This window comes from Vipera ursinii (assembly GCF_947247035.1).
Source record: "Vipera ursinii genome assembly, chromosome: 1".
In the NCBI taxonomy this organism is placed as follows: Eukaryota; Metazoa; Chordata; class Lepidosauria; order Squamata; family Viperidae; genus Vipera; species Vipera ursinii.
Window position 1 is genome coordinate 307,830,811 of NC_139512.1, and position 21,883 is coordinate 307,852,693.

The following is a 21,883-nucleotide window of genomic DNA, read 5'->3' on the forward strand; positions in this document are numbered from 1 at the left end:
TACTGCAAGACCTACCTATAACAATGAAAATACAAAAGACCCCTTACTCCTTTCTCCAAAATACACCTGATGACAAGGAAGAAGATTCTACAAAATGGAACATAGAGCGGGCAGGAGAAATGTCTAGGGAATGTGGATGGGTGGACTTCCCCTCAAAAAATACTCTACCTAAATTGTCTTTCTCATGCCAAGCAGCTTTCACAAAAATAGAAAGAAAATTCTTGGGCAATTTAATTGCCCTGGCCTGGAAAACTGCTTGGCAAAGAAAAAGCGAAAGTTAAACTTAAAAAAACAGAGTATTTGATCTATCAGAGGGAGCACTATCTCTTTAATTTAATTGTTTGAATATGAAAAGAATGGATGACCCTTAGATATAACTAGATTTTTATAATGAAAGATATGATTTAGAATTAAAATAGCATTTTTTTTCTTATTTTAGTATGGTAAATTTGAAAATAAGAGATAATTTTTTTAGCTATATAAATGTAATTAATATAGGTTTTGCAGTATTGCAGAGAAAATCATAACTGACAAAGATACTTTAAACATTGATGGGAAATCAAACTTTAATAAGAGCATGAAAAACAGGATATTGACTTATGAATTGATATTGTTGTTACTTCTATAATATTAGTAAAATGTGATGATGAGCTATATATCTGATTTTGTATGCATCAATAGTACTAAAAATTGTAATTGTTTAATGAGGGGAAAAGGGAAAAAAATATGGGGAAGAAAAGAAGATCAAGGAAAAAATAGTGGATTGTGTAGTACTGAATAGATTTATATTGAAGCAGTTAATGTTAAATATGTGAACCCAGACAACATGTTGTTTACTAGGCTCTAAAGATTGTAATTTTAAAAAATTAATAAAACCTATATATAAAAAAATAGAAGTAGAGATCTTAGATGGTTATCTAAGAGGACAAAACTCAACGGCTCCATTGCCTTTGCTAGTCCAGGGAATTTTTTTAAAAAAAGCATGCTTTATTCTGGGTTCATCTATTCAGAATGCAATACTGTAAAAAGATTGCCAAGATTTACCAAACTGACTGAACACTACCCTTTCTTGCTTATCTGCTACAACAGGACAAACACTTCAGAATATTACAGGGAGTAATAGAGCCCTAAGAGGGTGCTGGTCAACAAAATTTATTTATTTGTTTATTGTTTATTTATTGAATTATTTATTGAGTTAATAAAGTCACCGACCTCACTTCCATGTTACTCTAGTGACCTATAGAATTAAAACAAAACTAAACAATCTAAGCGGGGATTTTCTGATGGTCAGTGGCTCCAATTGTTGCCTCTCCCCCTGGCAAAGTGGCAAGCCATTCTGTGGGTCAGATGAGGAGGAGTCTTCACAGCATCTCTCTTGAGAGTTAAGAGGGGAGGGGAAATGTTGTAAGCCTGTATTATATGTGTATTTCTTATCTTAGTTTTCTTAATGTTTAGTTTAAAAAGAAGACATTAAGAACATTAAGAAAACCAAGATCATGGCATCCGGCCCTCTCAATTCCTGGCAAATAGATAGGGAAGAAATGGAGGTAGTGACAGATTTCATTTTCCTGGGCTCCAAGATCACTGCAGACGGGGACTGCAGCCAAGAAATTAAAAGACACTTGCTCCTGGGGAGAAAAGCCATGGCAAATCTAGACAGCACACTAAAAAGCAGAGACATCACCCTCCCAACAAAAGTATAGTCAAGGCTATGGTCTTCCCAGTTGCAATGTATGGCAGTGAAAGTTGGACCATAAGAAAGGCTGAGCGCCAAAGAATTGAAGCCTTTGAACTATGGTGCTGGAGAAGACTCCTGCGAGTCCCTTGGACTGCAAGGCGTTCAAACCAGTCAGTCCTAGAGGAGATCAGCCCTGATTGCTCTTTAGAAGGCCAGATCCTGAAGTTGAAACTCAAATACTTTGGCCACCTAATGAGAAGGAAAAGAAGAGCCTAATGCTGGGAAAGGTTGAGGGCAAGAGAAGAAAGGGACGACAGAGAATGAGGTGGCTGGATGGAGTCACTTATGCAGTAGGCGTGAGCCTAAATGGACTCCAGAAGATGGTAGAGGACAGGAAGGCCTGGAGGAACATTGTCCATGGGGTCACGATGGGTCGGACACGACATCACAGCTCCCTTGCTTTCCCCTCTGCCCAGCAAAGTGGCAGGCGGTTCTGTGGCAACAGAGGAGGAGGAAGAAGCAGTGACTTCACCTCGGCTCACCTGAGTATTGTGAGGATAGAGGAAATGATACACATCTATATTATATGAGGAAAGAAGAAAGATCCAATGGGTCACAGGTTGTCTGATGACTACTCCTTTGTTCTTTGTAGAACTGTATAAAAACTGGTAGTAGGGAAAGAATTTTAAGAATGTAGATATTATATTGAAAGGGTAACCATTCTTGTTGCCCCTAACATAGTATGTATGCTAATAGGTAGAAGTGAAATTTCTATTTTCTACATTTGTAATTTGGAAGGTTAGAGGTTCTTTAACAGATTTGAGCTTCTTGTTGATGGCAGAGAGGAAAGAAATGAAGGCAAAACATTTGTCCATGTTATGTTTGAAACATACCAAGCAAGAATAAAAGCAAACTTTATGCAACTGCACAGTCCGCTTTTCATTAAACTCGCTATCTACAAAAAGTCCTCAATTATTAAGGAAAATCCCTATAGATGAGAGTATATATTTTTAATTAGCACTAAGTCATATTAAGTCATATTCTTTACATTTTCTAGAAATATGATCAGCCACTGACTATGAGGAAATCCCTGCTTCCCTTTCTGCTATGTCCCCAAGGGCCTCCTCAGTTATTGGTGCCAGCCAACCCTACCTTCCCACAGGCCTTCAAATGACTCCCTTGTCTTTCTCTCACTGGTAACACCATTAAGAGAATTCAGATTTCAGGCTTGGTTCTAAAATAACTAGTGGCTGCTTGCGCATTGAGTCTTGCACATTGAACTTACCCTTGAGCCAGCTCATGGGGTGCAGAGTCAGAGGGAAATTAGAAAAAGGTTTTAGTATAGTTACACTCTTGGAGAAAAAAATGTCCCAGAAGTTTCTTGCAATGGAATGGTTGACAGAGAGCAGGGATACACCTCTCCTATTTTCCCTTGTGCCACGCAACCTATGGGTTTCTAGTAAATGTAGTTGAAAAGCGTGGCACTGAAGCAGCCACTACTTTCCCAAATTTCATTCCCGTGGGAATGGCATGGAGTGGCATTCTGTAAGTTAGCCTATTTGAGTTACCTTGATTCAATAATTGTTCCCTATACTTTTCAATTTTGCCCAATGGAAGGTTACAAATAAACAGCCAGACAGAAGTGTTTTAGTGGTATGTAGATTATTTTATCTAATTTACTTGCTGCCCATCTCGTGCTGCCCAAGGCAACTCTAAGCAGTATAAGATTATAAATTACATATGTTGAAATGTTATTATGGGGATATTATATGATAAGCCTAATCCCAATCAGTTGTGCCTCCTTTAACAACAAAAAAATAGATATATGTAACTGGAAGAAGACATACTTCATATTGGTGGAAAAATTTGATTTAATTCTTCTGTCTCGTTTATTTGTTTGTCAAATTAATTACATAAATATGCGAAGTTGTAAGATCCATCTCTTACTATTGGACTTACGAACCTAGCAAGCCTATGAAGACAAGGTTTCAGTTGGTACTTTCTTAAATGTCAATTGATGACAAATGTTTTTCCCTGTCTTTGTATGCAGTATGTTGAATGGCCTTAGTAATGCATGTTCAGAAGATAGATAGCATGATAGAGCTAACACGGAATGAGGATGGAGCTGATGGAATGAGGTTTTCTCTAGATTCTGAATTTGTGTTCAGCATCAGTGTGACTGTGTACTTTCAGATATATGACAGGGCTATAGACTACTGTAGCTAGAAATGTTATTGGTTAAACATTTATTAATTGTGACAAGAACACCCAATCTATTTCAACGCTCTACCTTATTTACTGCTCTTTCACCTTTGTATTTTGTATTGAAAAAGTAAAATGAATATTGATAGAGTTAGCTATTGATTTCTAAATTTATAGCCTCTTCTCAGCCTTGAGACAAAGTCACATACCAATAGCATTGTGTGCATTAGTAACAAAGGATGTAGATTTTATCATACAGCAAAGAAAACTGTTGAAGCAAGAAACTTTTATCAGAGAAGAACATTTCATAATTTAAAAATGTCATCTGTAAAGCAACAAAGAAAATAAAGTGAATTCTGTTAGAAGATTCCAGTCAATAACTGGAATAGAAAGATCTGTTATATTTTCGTTGTAACAGGAAATATTTGACTAAGATAAAGTCTAAATAAAGCTTCTGTTTAAAAATTGAGCAACAAAGCAGTGAAACTAAATGCAAGTTTCTTCACACATTGCCCACAGATTACTGTTTTTTTAAAAAAAATATGTATGATATAAATAGACGCTTTGGTGTTCTTAGGACAATCCTAAGTCATTTAGGAATAAATACTAAATGAATGGATTAGTAGTAAAAGCAATAAATTGCCTGATATGGAAAGATATTCTGAACATCTTTGATGATTTACTAACCTCCAAAGGAGACTTTAAGAGACTTTATTGCGAAAGTAGAGGTTTTACTGGACGTTATGTACTGTTACTGATAAAAGCATGGTATAGATCAGGGGTGTCAAACTGCTGGCCCGCGGGCTGGAGTGTCACGGAGAAACCGCGCCCATCCCATTTTCGGCAATGGAAAAAGTTCCGATACGTCGCGCGATGTCACGTGACGTCGCGAGTTTGACATGCCTGGTATAGATTCATCAGATGTGACTAAGAATTGTATGAAAACTGTCTATATCTTCCTGATCAATAGCATTCCTAAATACCAGTTGTCCCCGTATTCTAAATTGATTTTTCCCTGAATACTGGACTTAGTTTTCCTTCTGCCCATCAGAAGAGCTCACAGCCATATATACAGAGACTTCACTTCTATTGATAAGGAGGAAATGGCAAATAAATACAAATATCAGTGGATATATTGAGTCCCCCATAAATTAGTCCATAATATATTTGTTATCTGCATTTAGATCCACAGTACTCATAGCAACTGATAGGAATTCATGCTATCCATCTCAAAAGAAGACTACTGAGGAGTGGTGGAATTCAAATACCTGAACAACCAGTTCTCTTATTTGATGCAGGCCTGGGCTCCGAGGTCTAGAACGGACTTCCGGAAGTGGCATCCACGCACTTCCGGTGGGCCATTCTAGGCCCTGGAGGCCTGCAAGGCCTAAAACAGACTTCTGGAAGTGGCATCCATGCACTTCTGGTGGACCGTTCTAGGCCTGGGAGGCCGCCTCCATGCCTCCAAATCCTAGACTGGATTTGTGGCAGCCAGCCAGTTCTCTGAATGTACCAAAATTTAGCTACCGGTTCTACCAAACCGGTGCAACCGGCTGAATCCCACCACTGCTACTGAGGGAGTGGATTAAGAAATTACACATATGGAAACAAAGTGGACTTCTGTGTGAGGGAGAATCTGTTCCTGCCAGTTCCTGCTTGCTCTGAATACCTCAGAAATACCTCAGAAATTAAATTCCAATCACGCATTGGTATAGCTCCATGACAAGGAATTTAAGTCTGTACTAGTTATCTAGAAGACTTGAATAATTTTGTGTAATAGTGAAGAGTTGGTTCAAAAATTCACTTGTAACTTGATAGTTAAAAGAGATCTATCTTTCAGTAAAAGATTACTCTTTTTTTAACTATCTGCTTTCTGTAAGGGATTCTTGGGGAAAAATAGCAGAGAGTGTGTGTTTTTGAGAGTACAGCTAGATACACAGCTTCCCTGTATCAAAATCAAAGCCTAGCAATTTAAACATTTGTATTTTTCAGGTTGCTTTGACAATCACAAATAGAAAACTAATAGTAATACTCTGAATCTTAAAAGTATGCAGAGAATAGAGGAAAGGGTATACTAGGTTATAAGTGAAGCAGCATGTATCTCTCTGTTTCCCATTGGTTGTTTATGCAACATCAATACAACACTTTAGAAGCCAAATTACTAAACAAGCTGCCAATTAGGCTTGCAGTCAGCTGGATAGATTAGTAGCTAAGAGAAGCAGTTACAAGATTTTCATCTCTTGAGCCAATTACTCAAGTGAATTACCATCCACAGAGCTCCTTGGGAATTTAAGACAGAAAGACTTGCTCAGCTATGATAGGCATAAGTGAGACCCAGGATAAGGGTCTCACTTAGAGTTGTCAGATCATATAGATTAGCCAATGAGGCAAAAAAAATATCCCATCTATGAGAAGACTTAAAGTATTTAGGATTTAGGAGTGCTGGAAAAGAAAATAAGTGTGCAAACTTAATTAAATTTAAATATGTTAAAGTTATAAAGGGAGGCAATTGGAGCTAAAATTGATCCAGTATAGAATAGAATTCTGCTATGGTAAAATGTTTAATTTACCACCTTTGACTTGCATTTATCATTAAACGGTTTAAATACATAAGATCAGACAATACCATTTGAAAATGATTTGACGGTACTATACAGAGTGATGAAAATCCATTATACTTCTGACTATATATAGGTGCATGGGTACAGAAAAAAGAAAGAGAATCCATTTACTATTACATATTCCTTTCATGATCTTCAACTGGGTAAAACAGTTCATCTTAAGGCAACTATTCTGAACCAAGGTATCTCAAATGGGCTAACTTACAGAATATGTCCAAAAAGTAGGACTGAGGGGCTGAAATTTAGAAAGTTGTGGTTGCTTCAGGACTCCTTGGTGGAGCAGTGGGCTAATGCCTCCTTAAGTAACACCAGCTGCCTGCAATTAGTGCAGGTTCGCATCCCACCAGGCTCAAGGTTGACTCAGCCTTCCATCCTTCCAAGGTAGGTAAAATGACCCAGATTGTTGGGGGCAATAAGCTGACTTTGTAATAATGCCGCTTGGGGGGGCGGGCGAAAGCCCTAATAAGCAGGCATATACATAGAATGAAGGCTATTGCTAAGCACATTGGTTTGTGCTTAAATTGTAAGCCGCCCTGAGTCTTCGGAGAAGGGCGGGATATAAATGAGATTAAAATAAAATAAAATAAAAAATGTGATCTTAATTTTCAATGTTCTGTGGCAATTACCCAGCCAGTCTCACAATCCCTGGTCCTTCACCCAGCAGCATCACTTACTTGCCTGCTGGGAAGGAAGTCAAAGGAAAGAAGGAAAGGGGAAGAAGGAACAGCTGTGTACCCTTCCTGGCCTAAGCCACCCACTGCATATTTCCTAAACTTGTGCTGCCCCTGCACAACTTCCCCAACCCATCTTGTTCTCCCTTCATGCCTTCCCCAACCCATACAGTACTTCTTGCACATCCCCATATACCCTTCCTGACCTGCACCTGCGTGCCTTTCTTGACCCATACGATACCTCTTTGGCACCCACCATACTCTTCCCAACCCATGTCCTCCCCAACCAGCACAGCAGCTCTTACACATCGCTGTGACCCCCTTGCATTGTTCTTGTCCTGCACCTCTCCCTGCACACCCTACCTGACCCATGAGGGATTTCTTACACCAGGGGTCCCCAAGCCCTGGACCATGGACCATCACCAGTCTGCAGCATACCAGGAACCAGGCTTGGCAAATAAGCAAAACCCCATCCACCAGATGCAGGCAGCACACAAAACCACACCTCCTCCGGTCCACGGAAGAAACACTCCACAGATCTAGTCCATGGTTTCTAAAAGATTGGGGCCACTGTCTTATACAACCTCATGACTCGCACTTACTCTTCTTTACCTGCACCCCCACTGTAGCTCCTGTCCAACACAGCACCTCACACACACTGGAACTTTTCCTGAACTATGCCACCCATCTGCACAGCATCTCTGGTGCACGCTCACACACCCCTTGCAACCCATGCAATACCTTTCATGCACCTCACATACCATTCCTGAGTCTACAACTTGCTCTCTCCCCCACATAGCAGCAGCCACTTACCTGCCTGCTGACCTTGGACTTGTAAATCCCTCCTGGCTTCCCCACTGACTTTCTCCCTACAAGCTTCCTAGAAACAAAGTAAATGGACAAGCCAGCACAAATTAGAAGAAGTAAAGGAAGGAAGACGGAAGAAAGGAAGGAGGGAGAGAAGGAAAGGAAAGGCTTCCCTGTTTTCTTCCCACAAAGAAACTCAATGGAGGTTGGTAGGAAGTCGAAAGTTGCTCTGACTTGTGCTGCTGTCTTGCCCACCCAAGGTCATTCTGTTTATCTGCTCAGCTAAGGAAATGTCTCTGAAACAATGACTCAGTGGAGCGTGGGTTATCTTGTTGCTTATAAAAGCTTCAGTCCTAAGAGTGTGTAGCTCCTATTTTATCACAGTAGTTTTTCCTAACTTCAAGAAACTGACCATGATTGGCGAAATCTTTTGGGCCGACAAGGTGCTCAAAACACTCAAGACATATCTCCTCCCCTCATCTCTTCCTTCCCTAATGCAGCTGACAAAGTGAGAAAGAGCCTGTGGCCTAGAGGTTAAAACAACTGCCTAACATGCAAAGCAGCCCAGGTTCAAATCTCAGAAGGGTGTGGCTGACTGATGAGAGCAAAGAAGCTTGAAATAGCTATATCAGTCTCCCTTATAATATATATATTATATTATAATATATTATAATAATATAATATATATATTATATTATATATATATATATATATATTCATTCTGAATCTTTTAAATGTATTCAGTGTGTTGTTGTTAGTTGCGAAGTCGTGTCCGACCCATCGCGACCCTATGGACAATGTTCCTCCAGGCTTTCCTGTCCTCTGCCATCTTCTGGAGTCCATTTAAGCTCACGCCTACTGCTTCAGTGACTCCATCCAGCCACCTCATTCTCTGTCGTCCCCTTCTTCTATTGCCCTCAATCTTTCCCAGCATTAGGCTCTTCTCCAGTGAGTCCTTCCTCCTCATTAGGTGGCCAAAGTATTTGAGTTTTAGCTTCAGGATCTGGCCATCTAAAGAGCAGTCAGGGTTGATCTCCTCTAGGACTGACCGGTTTGATCGCCTTGCAGTTCAAGGGACTCGCAGGAGTCTTCTCCAGCACCAGAGTTCAAAGGCCTCAATTCTCAATTCAAGTCATATCGTTTTGCCTTTTGGTACTATCCATAGGGTTTTCATGGCAAAGATACTGGAGTGGGTTGCCATTTCCTTCTCCAGTGGATCACGTTTTGTCAGAACTCTCTGCTATGACCTGTCCGTCTTGGGTGGCCCTGCACGGCATAGCTCATAGCTTCATTGAATTACGCAAGCCCCTTCGCCACGACAAGGCAGTAATCCATGAAGGGGGTATTCAGTGTAGTGTTTTTCTAAAAAGCATAATCCTGTAAATTGTATTCCTATGGCCCAGGAGTGCAGTATTTCCAACCTGCCTATCCTGAGTGAGTCTTTCATCCTGGTAAGCATACTTTGAATGGCAGCATCAATCTTCTGTTAAACATAAAGCAGTATAAATTTGATTATAGACATGAAAGAGAAGTGTTTTTCAATTGTAGCGCTAGGAGTTAAAGGTTCACACATATTTAAAATGACATTTTTACTTAATTGAGGCCCGTTCTGTATGAACCTGCTTTCAAAAGTCTTTTTAAAAGTAGCATTTAAAAACTAGCATATCAAAAAATATAAATGTTAGAAAATACTTTGCATATTGAACTATAGTCAATATTTCTGATGTTCTTTTCAGTTTAAGACCTACTGAAATTCTCCAACTATTAAAATATTCTCCCCATTTTTAAATACTGCGTAGTTATAGTCTGAACTTCAACAAGCTGCTGTATCCTAAAATGATTAAACAGATGTGAAGCCTATAGCAGCATTAGACCTCTGATCTGATTTTAGCATACAGATGGAATTAAATTAATTCATACCAAACCCTGTAAAATAAAGGGTATGGCATTGAATGCTAGTGCTCTGTTTAACCAGAATGTACCTGTACCAACAGCTGTTGAGAAAAATTGTATGCCTTAATTTTCATAGAAATCTACCCTTAATGACATCACATTATTTTGAAATAAAAATTAAATTGCAAATTTGTTTTCTTTTTGCCCCGTTTTGCCTCTTTTTAAGGATCTCACCTGATTTATTACATATATACTATTGCCTTTTACTTTTACAAACTTTATATTACATTTTCAACCCTTGCATAATAAAACACTTGCATAATAAAAAGTGTCATCAAAAAATTTGAGGCTAATTTCATAAGAAGATGGTGTACTTTTGTGAGTTTGGAAGATTTTGTTTTGTCAGTATAAATTACTGTAATATCAAGATAATGTGGATGGGTGCATATGCATGTATCAGAATAACCTTTCAACTGCTGCCCACTCAGTTGTCCAACCAGGTCAGGTTTTAGATTTGTTGTTAGTTCCGAAGTCATGTCTGACCCATTGCGACCCCATGGACAATGTTCTTCCAGTCCTTCCTGTCCTCTACCATCTTCTGGAGTCCATTTAAGCTCACACCTACTGCTTCAGTGACTCCAGCCAGCCAGCTCATTCTCTGCCGTCCCCTTTTTCTTTTGCCCTCAATCTTTCCCAGCATTAGGCTCTTCTCCAGTGAGTCCTTCCTTCTCGTTAGGTGGCCAAAGTATTTGAGTTTCAACTTCAAGATCTGGCCTTCTAAAGAGCTGTCAGAACGTCTTGCAGTCCAAAGGACTCGCAGGAGTCTTCTCCAGCACCATAGTTCAAAGGCCTCAATTCTTTGGCGCTCAGCCTTTCTTATGGTCCAACTTTCACAGCCATACACTGCAACTGGGAAAACCGTGGCTTGACTATTTGCACTTTTGTTGGCAGGATGATGTCTCTGCTTTTTAGTGTGCTGTCTAGATTTGCCATGGCTTTCCTCCCCAGGAGTAAGCGTCTTTTAATTTCTTGGCTACAGTCCCCATCTGCAGTGATCTTGGAGCCCATGAAAATAAAATCTGTCACTACCTCCATTTCTTCCCTATCTATTTGCCAGGAATTGAGAGGGCCGGATGCCATGATCTTGGTTTTCTTAATGTTAAGTTTCAACCCAACTTTTGCACTCTCCTTTACCCACAACAAGAGGCTCTTTAGTTCCTCTTCACTTTCTGCCATTACAGTGGTATCATCTCCATATCTTAGCTTGTTGATATTTTTCTTGGCAATTTTAATTCCAACTTTTAATTCATCTAGCCCTGTGTTTCTCATGATGTGCTCTGTATATAAGTTAAATAGGCAGGGTGACAGTATACAGCCTTGCCGGACTCCTTTCCCAATTTTGAACCAATCAGTGGTTCCGTGTCCGGTTCTCACTGTCGCTTCTTGACCCGCATATAGGCAAGTGGGTTGCCATTTCCTTCTCCAGTGGATCACATTTTGTCAGAACTCTCTGCTATGACCTGTCCATCTTGGGTGGCCCTGCATGGCATAGCTCATAGCTTCATTCAATTATGCAAGCCCCTTCATCACGACAAGGCAGTAATCCATGAAGGGGAGGTTTTAGATATCAGTCAAATTTAGCAGATTTTAAAAAGACACGAGAGGCTTGTGTGCCAATGGATCAACAGTAAACTATCAGCAAATAGCATTATTTATTTATTTATTTATTGAATTTCTATACTGCCCTTCTCCCGAAGGACTCAGGGCGGTGTACAGGGCAATAAAAGTACTACATACAAAAGTTAAAAGTAAGATTAAATTAATTTAGCCCTAACAATAAATAGTTAAAAATACCCCAAACCCTAGACCAGGCCGGCCTGTTCAAATAAGTAGGTTTTCAGATCACGGCGGAAAGAGCGAAGGTCGGGAGCCATCCGGAGCTCAACCGGTAATTGATTCCAAAGGGCTGGCACGCCCACAGAGAATGCTCTCCCCCTGGGGGCCGCCAGCTGACACTCTCTGACCGACAGCACCCTGAGGAGGCCCTCTCTGTGGGAACGCACAGGATGAAGGGAAGATGACGCCAGCAGCAGGTGATCCCATAAGTAATCCGGACCCATGCCATTTAGGGCTTTATAGGTAATCACCAGCACCTTGAATCTCACCCGGAGGGCAACTGGAAGTCAATGCAGCTCGCGGAGAAGAGGTGTTATATGGGAGTATCGGGAGACCCCCATCACAACTTGTGTGGCCGCATTCTGCACCAGCTGAAGCCTCCGAGTGGTCCTCAAGGGCAGCCCCATGTACAGATCATTGCAGTAGTCTATACGAGAGGTCACGAGCGCATGAGTGATTGTACGCAGGGCATCCCGGTCCAGATAGGGTCACAACTAGCGCACCAGGCGAACCTGGGCAAAAGCATTAACTAGGTGATTGCCACAAATGTTTACTACTTTGTTCACAAGCTGTTTGAAAGGTTATACTTCTTATTGATGGGAATAGATCATATTAATTTTAATCAGCTTGATTAAAATTCCCCCAAATGCCACATTCCTATATCTCTTCTGATTAGAGCATTATTTTTTCAGTATATAAAAATATACTTATACAACACATATCTTTTACAAAATTAAATGTCCACAGATTATAATTCAGGTATAGAGCAGCCAAGTTACCAAGCCACACTTTGAAGATTAGGATCTTGAGTTGGACATTGGATATTAATTTTCCTTCTCAAATTTCACCTGAGAATTTTGCTCTTCCATTTTAATTTGTATCTCTGTAGGACAGTAATGTATTAGCAGCCATGTTGCCATTCTGCATTTTGCAAATTTCCTTCTGATGTTGTCACAACATTTGGGTACTGGCAGTTGTCTCTAAAACCGAAAGCAAAATGAGAGAACAACTTCCCATCCCCAAAACATGATTTGGCAAGGAGATCCTGTTACATCTTGCACTGGTCGTTTGTGCTAAGAATAGGTAATGCTAATTAGCAGATTAAAAGTGAGATTCTGATTTTCCATTGGCCTTTAATGTGGTGTGAAGTGATTGTGAGCTTATAACTATAGATATGGTTTAGTTCTATACTTTTATAAAAGGAGGATGCATGACTTTGAGTCTGATATTTGAGCCATCCAATTGTGAAGACATTCAGACATAGCCTGCTTTAACTCTTCCTGCAAAGGAACTGAATCTGTGAAATCCTGCACAAGCATAGCATCTGTCTGCAACTCTGTAAGATAACCACATAATCCCAAGTAAAACTGCAGCCATGAGAAGATTGCAGACATATGCAACATTTCTGCCTTATACACTTCAAAGCACCTTTTCAGAATTGAAATGCTATATAGATTTAACATATTAAATTAAATGTGTTTGATAGAGGCCCAGCATGAAAAATACTATCTGTATTTCTACTTCTATTACTAAAATTTAATTTCTGAAATTTATATAAATCTTTCAAGCGTTTGGCTATAAGGAGTGTTTAACAAAATTACATCATGCAATGACATTGTCACATTCATATAATGCATTTTCTTTGAAATAAGGAAGGAAAGCAGCCTATACCATTTGCAGATTAGCATTCAACCTGGAAGTCAGTACAGGTGAAACTCGAAAAATTAGAATATCGTGCAAAAGTTCATTTAGTTCAGTAATGCAACTTAAAAGGGGAAACTAATATATGAGATAGACTCATTACATGCAAAGCAAGATAATTCAAGCCGTTATTTGTCATAATTGTGATGATTATGGCGTACAGCTCATGAAAACACCAAATCCACAATCTCAGAAAATTAGAATATTGTGAAAAGGTGCAATATTCTAGGCTCAAAGTGTCCCACTCTAATCAGCTAATTAAGCCATAACATCTGCAAAGGGTTCCTGAGCCTTTAAATGGTCTCTCAGTCTGGTTCGGTAGGAATCACAATCATGGAGAAGACTGCTGACCTGAAAGTTGTGCAGAAAACCATCATTGACACCCTCCATAAGGAGGGAAAGCTTCAAAAGGTAATTGCAAAAGAAGTTGGATGTTCCCAAAGTGCTGTATCAAAGCACATTAATAGAAAGTTATGTGGAAGGAGAAAGTGTGGAAGAAAGGTGCACAAGCAGCAGGGATGACCGCAGCCTGGAGAGGATTGTCAGGAAAAGGCCATTCAAAAGTGTTGGGGACTTTCACAAGGAGTGGACTGAGGCTGGAGTCAGTGCATCAAGAGCCACCACACAGAGACAGATCCTGGACATGGGCTTCAAATGTCGTATTCCTCTTGTCAAGCCGCTCCTGAACAACAAACAACGTCAGAAGCGTCTTACCTGGGCTAAAGAAAAACAGACCTGCTCTGTTGCTCAGTGGTCCAAAGTCCTCTTTTCTGATGAGAGCAACTTTTGCATCTCATTTGGAAACCAAGGACCCAGAGTCTGGAGGAAGAATGGAGAGGCACACACTGCAAGATGCTTGAAGTCCAGTGTGAAGTTTCCACAGTCTGTGTTGATTTGGGGAGCCATGTCATCTGCTGGTGTTGGTCCACTGTGCTTCATTAAGTCCAGGGTCAACACAGCCGTCTACCAGAAGATTTTGAAGCACTTCATGCTTCCTTCCGCAGACAAGCTTTATGAGGATGCTGACTTCATTTTCCAGCAGGACTTGGCACCTGCCCACACTGCCAAAAGCACCAAAACCTGGTTCAATGACCGTGGGATTACTGTGCTTGATTGGCCAGCAAACTCAACTGAGCTGAACACCATAGAGAATCTATGGGGCATTGCCAAGAGAAAGATGAGAGACATGAGACCGAACAATGCAGAAGAGCTGAAGGCTGCTATTGAAGCATCCTGGTCTTCCATAGCACCTCAGCAGTGCCACAGGCTGATAGCTTCCATGCCACACCACATTGAGGCAGTAATTGCTGCAAAAGGGGCCCAAACCAAGTACTGAGTACATATGCATGCTTATACTTTTCAGAGGTCTGATATTGTTCTATGTACACTCCTTGTTTTATTGATTGCATGTAATATTCTAATTTTCTGAGATTGTGGATTTGGGGTTTTCATGAGCTGTACACCATAATCATCACAATTATGACATATCACGGCTTGAACTATCTTGCTTTGCATGTAATGAGTCTATCTCATATATTAGTTTCCCCTTTTAAGTTGCATTACTGAACTAAATGAACTTTTGCACGATATTCTAATTTTTCGAGTTTCACCTGTACTGTATGTACAAAGACATCTTGTTCAGCAACCTATTAGAAAAATTAAGAGAAAAAGAAGGTTTAGAGCTTATTGGGAGATTATTATATTCATGTGATTGTACTGATTAATGTTGAATATTCCTTTTTGTCTCAGGGTTTGTTGGTGAAAATGCTCAGCCAATCTCAGACAGCAACATTGGGAATCGGATGCTTCAAAGCATGGGCTGGACACCTGGCACAGGCCTTGGGCCAGATGGCAAAGGGATAGCTGAACCAATCCGGGCAATTCAGAGGCCAAAGGGACTTGGACTTGGATTCAGCTGACAGAAAGAGATTCCAATTGCTGGTTCAGACATCAACAAAACTAACTTGAACTTTGAATATCTGAAAATGTTCTAATTTGTTGCCAAGACATCCAGTGATTCTTATTGTAATTTTTTAATAGAGATGCTTCATTGTTTTCTGTTAAAGCTGTGTGGGGCCAGTCTTTAGGGCAGTCCTAATCTTTGAATCCTGAGTGTGTAATAATGATCATCTTTTAAACTGTACCTTTTTTTAAAAAAAATGTGGTCTTAGTTATGTTGTCAAAGATTCAAAGAAATGATTAAATTCTCCTCCCACTTTTTAAAAGCCTTGCCAACACCGTACATAAACCCATTATCCTTTGCTGGTTTAAACATAGGTCTTTTACTCTGGAAAGCTGCTTAGTTACTAAGGCGTCTTGTCTGGGAAGTATTTTGCTGTGTTTCTCAGATTCATTCCAAAAAATTGTAGTGGGTAATACAAAAGAAAGCCTGGCTACAAAATTCTTTTTGTAGTAAGAGGCAAACATAGAATAGGAAAAGAGATGCACAAAATGCTTTGAGCTAAACACAGGATATGGGCTTAGATGGAGTTAACTGTCATTTTTACATGGGTGTGATAAATGTAATGAATGTTAACAAGGTAAGGGGTTTCAATTGCTCTGTGGCACGGGCTATTTTTGTGCTATATATAACTGTCTCTCCACAGATGCCCCCAATCCATAGTCCAAAACATTAGGGGCAAAGCCTAAATTAAATTGTGTGTATATAATTAAATTAATTACATATAAGTAATATGATCTTTTATATTTCTCATCTTTGGGCACGATAATTGTGATTGCAACAGGTGCTACATCAAATTTTGGGGGTCACATTTAGCCCTGGAGCCTCAGGTGATGCACCCTTGTTTTTAAAATATTGCCATATGACTCTGTATAGCCTTGATTCATTGGGTCTTCTAAATGGTTCAGTATTGTTATATGCAATCTCTTTAGATCAGCATAAATTGCGTCTTGCTTCAAAATGTGCAATTTTGTATGAGAAATGCAAAATGACAAATGATGAATTTGTCTTCTAACATTTGCAGCAGGTAACTCAATTCTCTTTTTTTATTTACACGCCCTCCTTTTTTTAACTTTCCTTTCTGGTGTCTTAGCTTGTATTCTTTTTAAAATAAATTTTTAAACCTACTGTCACCTTTTATCATATCACTGTGACTGTCTAACTTGAGGGGATGGATTTAAAATGGGACCATATTAACTACAGTCCATCCATGGTAGTTTGGGAATATTTCTGTAATTGACAAATGGTGCCTGCTAGTGAGAAGGAAGGCTTGCCAGGCACAAATTTTTAAAAAACGGCAAAGGGAATAGTAAAACAGACAACCTTTTGATAAGATTAACAATATTATACTTAATCTTTGGACTTGTCATTGTGCTGACATCTCAAATTCATTAAAGAGGACTTCCATCAATGCATTAATGATGTGTTCTAATTATTATGCTAGAATGGCATATCCGCTCCCCAAACTAATTGCCCTTTGAATTCATTAAAATACTCCTACCAGAATATGATCATAAGGCAGTTCCCGGGTTAAGAACATCCAACTTATAGGGAACTTGTACTTATGAATGAACTGCCATAAAGCCTATTATATTAAAAAATAAGTTAAATGCAGTGATTGATAATAATGAACTCATGCTACTTTGTGATGCTCTTGAAAACTGCGGCTTCAGCAATTTGTTGTCTTGAGGAAGGAGAACTTCAGATCAGATCTGTTTGTCATTAGCACTGTGTTGAGTGCATAACTTCTTATTTGGTTTTAATTTTTCTCTTTATTTACCCTTGTAACCATGCTTCCAAAGTGTAAGTCTGCTGAAAGTGCTTATGATGCATCAAAGAAAAGGCAAACAATCATGATTGAAAATAAAAGTGTCAATAATAAAGTGAGCAGAAAGGGGTGAAACATCACCAGTCACTAGAAAAGCATTAGGCTACAATTCATCAATGATCAAAATGATTTTGAAAGATAATGTGAGAATAACAGAAGATGTGAAAGACCCTGCCCTCATGGAAACTACAATTATTACTAAATAACACAGTTATTTAATCATTGAAATGGAAAAGCTGTGATAATACGGTTAGATGTTAAAATCAGAGTAATATGCCTATTGGCCTTTATTGCAAGAAAAGTTTAATGATTTAAAAGCTGCACATGCACCAAGTGAAGGTAATTGTGGCAAGGAATTTGTTACAAGTAGGTATTGGTTCAATTGTTCCAAAATGAGGGCAGATTTACAGAATATTAAAATACAAGGTGAAGCAGCAAGTGTCAATATAAATGCTGCATTTGATGTTCCTGAAATGTTGAAATCAATTTATGAGGAGGGAACTTATTTGTCAAGCAAAATATTTAATATAGATTAGATTGGCTTATTTTTTTGGGGGGGGGAATACTTTGCTACATCATTAAGGCATCATTTCCTATTATTTGGAAGGCAAATGTAAAGGCTTGGTTTACAATTGTCACCTTTGAAAATTGATTCTTGAACTATTTTGTCGCTAGAGTTAAGTATTGCATAACCAAGACGTTTTCTTTCAAGATTCTCATTGTGCTTCACAATGTACCCAGATATCTAAGCATTTTAGATAATCTTCAAGTCAATGTAAAGGTCATATTTTCACACACACCCCAACACCACATAGATACTACAACTAATGATCAGGTAGTCATGACTATTTGTTATAAGGCCCATCTCAATGGTACAATGACTTTGGGCAGCTTACAAAATGATAAAAAGTAAAGTACTACAAGACAAAATTAGGAGGAATTAAATGGAAAAGCTAAAAGCCAAAACAATGGGTGGGTCTCGGGGTGGGCTCTTCTCTATCTGGTCAGCCACCCCCAAGGTAGCAGGCCTTTTAAGACATTTATGGTAAGCATTCTCAAAGCTAGCATAGCTGTCAGGACTATCCGGAATGATCTGATGAGCATTTGACTAACTAACACTAAGTAACTTCAACTTACCTACAAATCTGAATTAAAGACAGACTTAGGAACATATCTCATAACCAGTATCTAAGCAGAATTTGGATGTCATACCTGTCTTTGCTATTGTTGGCATGTCAGCCTATCCAGATTACTGTATCAAACTCAACCAGTTTCAAAGAATTGGAACTAGAATTATTACATATTTTTTTGTTTTATTCCCCTTGCAAATCCTTGCACCCCCTTCCAAATTGTCAAGAAGCCGTTGACCCTACAAAGTAGCAGATGACATAGGGTTTACAGCAGGAGTAGGTTACCCTTCATTTCCAAGTGTACAGAATAACATTTGAGATAAGCTAATGAAATTTAGTTTCCCTGATTCTACTTATGAATGAATGAGCAAGCAATCCATTATTGCAGCTTAAGCAAAACATGTAGTTGCAGTAGGGACAGGATGATTTCTGAATGGCTACCAAAATGTTCAGTGATTGATTATTGGATGCCATCAAGTCAATGTTGACTCTTAGTGACCAGATAGATATACCTTTTCCAGGATGATCTGTTCCAACTTTGTCTCTTAGATTTTGAACTATGTACTCATTCTGGAAGTAGCTAAGTTCATCTTCTATATTTTGGTGCTTTTCTTCCATTTTTCCCAGCATTATGGACTTGTCAGGGAGCCAGGTTTTCATGTAATGAATCTAAAATATGGTAATTACAGTCTGGTCATTTGTGGTCATTCTCAAGTGAGAACTCTTAAGTTGATTTGTTCTATGATTTTTTTCTATGTATCCATGGTATTCTCAACTATCTTTCCAATCACTGAAGTTCAGAAAATTCACTAAAATTTCTGTCTTTCTTCAAAGTGCAGGTTCCATAGAGTATCATGGAAAACATGATTGCCTACCCAATATTTATCTTTGTAGGTACAAATATGTCATAGAGAACATCATATACATATAAATATTCTGATCTTTATAAGAATAGACATGTTCATGGTATTAGAACAGTTTTTTCAAGGTCTTCGTTGCTCCTTTACCAAGTGTTAGTCTGCAATGCATTTGTTAGATGTTGGCTCCTTTAGTGTTGATAAAGGTAAAGGTAAAGGTTCCCCCGCACATTTGTGCTAGTCGTTTCCGACTCTAGGGGCCGGTGCTCATCTCCGTTTCAAAGCCGAAGAGCCAGCGCTTGTCCGAGGACGTCTCCGTGGTCATGTGGCCGGCATGACTAGACGCCAAAGACGCACGGAACGCTGTTACCTTCCCACCGTAGTGGTCCCTATTTTTCTACTTGCATTTTTACGTGCTTTCGAACTGCTAGGTAGGCAGAAGCTAGGACGAGTAACAGGCGCTCACTCTGTTACGCGGCACTCGGGATTCGACCCGCCAAACTGCCGACCTTCCGATCGACAAGCTCAGCGTCCTAACCCACTGAGCCACCGCGTCCCTTAGTGTTGATAGTCCTGATTTAATCATTTTCTAATATTAAGAGTTTATTCAAATAGGAAAAATCTTCTAAAGTCTCTTATATGTAGATAACTCTAGTGCACAGAATTTCAGTATTCCTCTACCTCTGTCTAATCTGTTTTTGAATTAGTTACTGACTCTCCATTGGTGTCCTTTAGCATACCACTTCAAGGTTGGAACCTCTTTATGAGTTCAGGGAACTTTTGGAAGACTCATTTTTCAAAGGCTGTTTCTATTTGCAATGTCTTAAGAGATGTTATTGTAATACTGCTTCTTGTCTGTTCTAGCAGCTCTCTGAAATTATTTGTTAAATTCCTCCCTGAAATTGTTGCTTTGGCTTCTCTTAGGACTTCTTCTTCTTCTTCTTCTTCTTCTTCTTCTTCTTCTTCTTCTTCTTCTTCTTCTTCTTCTTCTTCTTCTTCTTCTTCTTCTTCTTCTTCTTCTTCTTCTTCTTCTTCTTCTTCTTCTTCTTCTCCTTCTCCTCCTTTCACATTCATCCTTAACTTTTTCTTTATTTCATTCCACATTGCCTCTGCTTCCTATCAGTGGGACTCAGGATTTCAAAATAATTTGTAACATTGTCCTTGAAATTGGTGGGTATATGTGCAGGATTGTTTTGGGTAACTGGCTTTGCTTTTCCATTTTAGCTGCTTGCTAGCCAAACTACCATTGGCCACATTTTTGCTGTTATTACTGAGCTCTTCCACTTGCTGGTATCATAATATAGTCAGTCTGATTCCTATGTAGTTCATTTGATGGTGTCCATTTATATAGGTGCCATTTTGGTTGTTGGAAGAATGTGATAACAATGATGAAGTCATCAATTGGTATAAAGTAATAAATTGTTCTCTTTATTTATGTTTCCTAGACCACATTGTCCAATCACATTTCCCTCTGTACTATTTCCAAATTGACATTCCAGCCACCAACATCCATGTTCTATTGATTGACTTGGCCATGAAAATCATCAACTACACTTCTGCACTATTTTTTTTTTTATTGAAAAGTTTTACAATACAATTTTCCATTAAAAACCCCCATCCCCCCCGACCCTCCCCTCCCCAGCTCCCCCCTCCCTCTTCCCTCCCTTGCCTCCCCCCTTCCCCCCTCCCTCTTCCCTCCCCGTACCTCCCCCCCACCCTCCTCCCCCCCCCCGGACTTCCCAGAGCTAAATACAAGGTATATATATATAAAAACAATCATAAGCAACCATATACTAACAACCATAAATTCTAAAATCCATCACCCTCTAACTTGTATAAGAACAAACAAAACTTAACATTATTAAATATATATAAAAAAGAAAATTGGAAAAGAAAAGAAAAAACACGAAAGAAGACTTATTCAAATGCTAGATAAAACTTCTTAACCCTATACTTATTCTGGATAAACTCAATCCACCTTCTCCATTCCATAATATAACGTTCTTGCGAGTGATCTTTCAAATAAGCCGATATCTTCGCCATCTCTGCCAGGTCGGAAACCTTTAAAGTCCATTCTTCTATGGTCGGCAGCTCCTCTTTCTTCCAATATTGTCCTATCAAAAGTCTTGCTGCCGTAATTAAATTCAGCATCAACTTAGAGTCCACCACTGTAGCATCAACAATTATTCCCAACAAAAAAAATTGCGGACAAAACTTTATCCTTCTTTTAAAAATCTTCTGTATATTCCACCAGATTTTAATCCAAAAGGCCTTAACCTTTTTACATGTCCACCATATGTGAAAATATGTTGCATCTTCAGCCCCGCACCTCCAACACTTAGGCTGATAATTCGGGTACATACTTGCAAGTTTTTTAGGATCTAAATGCCATCTATAAAACATCTTATAAAAATTCTCTCTTAAATTTTGAGCTTGAGTAAATTTCACATTCCTCACCCAAATCTTCTCCCACATGTCCATAGTAATAACTTCCTGGATATTTTGGGCCCATTTTATCATACAGTCCTTAACAAGCTCTGTTTCTGAATCAATCTCAATCAGTGCAAGATATATCCGTTTAATGTGTGCAGGTCCCTGATTTCTAATTTGCTTTATCAAATTTTCATCAATCGTTGCAA

The 21,883-nt window shown here is 39.1% G+C and overlaps 1 protein-coding gene across 3 annotated transcripts in view; it reads left to right on the forward strand.

The window, feature by feature from the left end:
• GPATCH2 (G-patch domain containing 2) overlaps positions 1 to 16,830 on the forward strand; it is a 102,728-nt gene extending 85,898 nt beyond the window's left edge. For all 3 annotated transcript variants that reach the window (XM_083348770.1, XM_083348771.1, XM_083348772.1), the window contains one exon: positions 15,219 to 16,830. In XM_083348770.1, the coding sequence (XP_083204896.1) occupies positions 15,219 to 15,388 (170 nt within the window). In that variant the 3' untranslated portion in view covers positions 15,389 to 16,830. The remainder of the gene's footprint in view (positions 1 to 15,218) is intronic.
• The last annotated feature ends 5,053 nt before the right edge of the window (positions 16,831 to 21,883 follow it).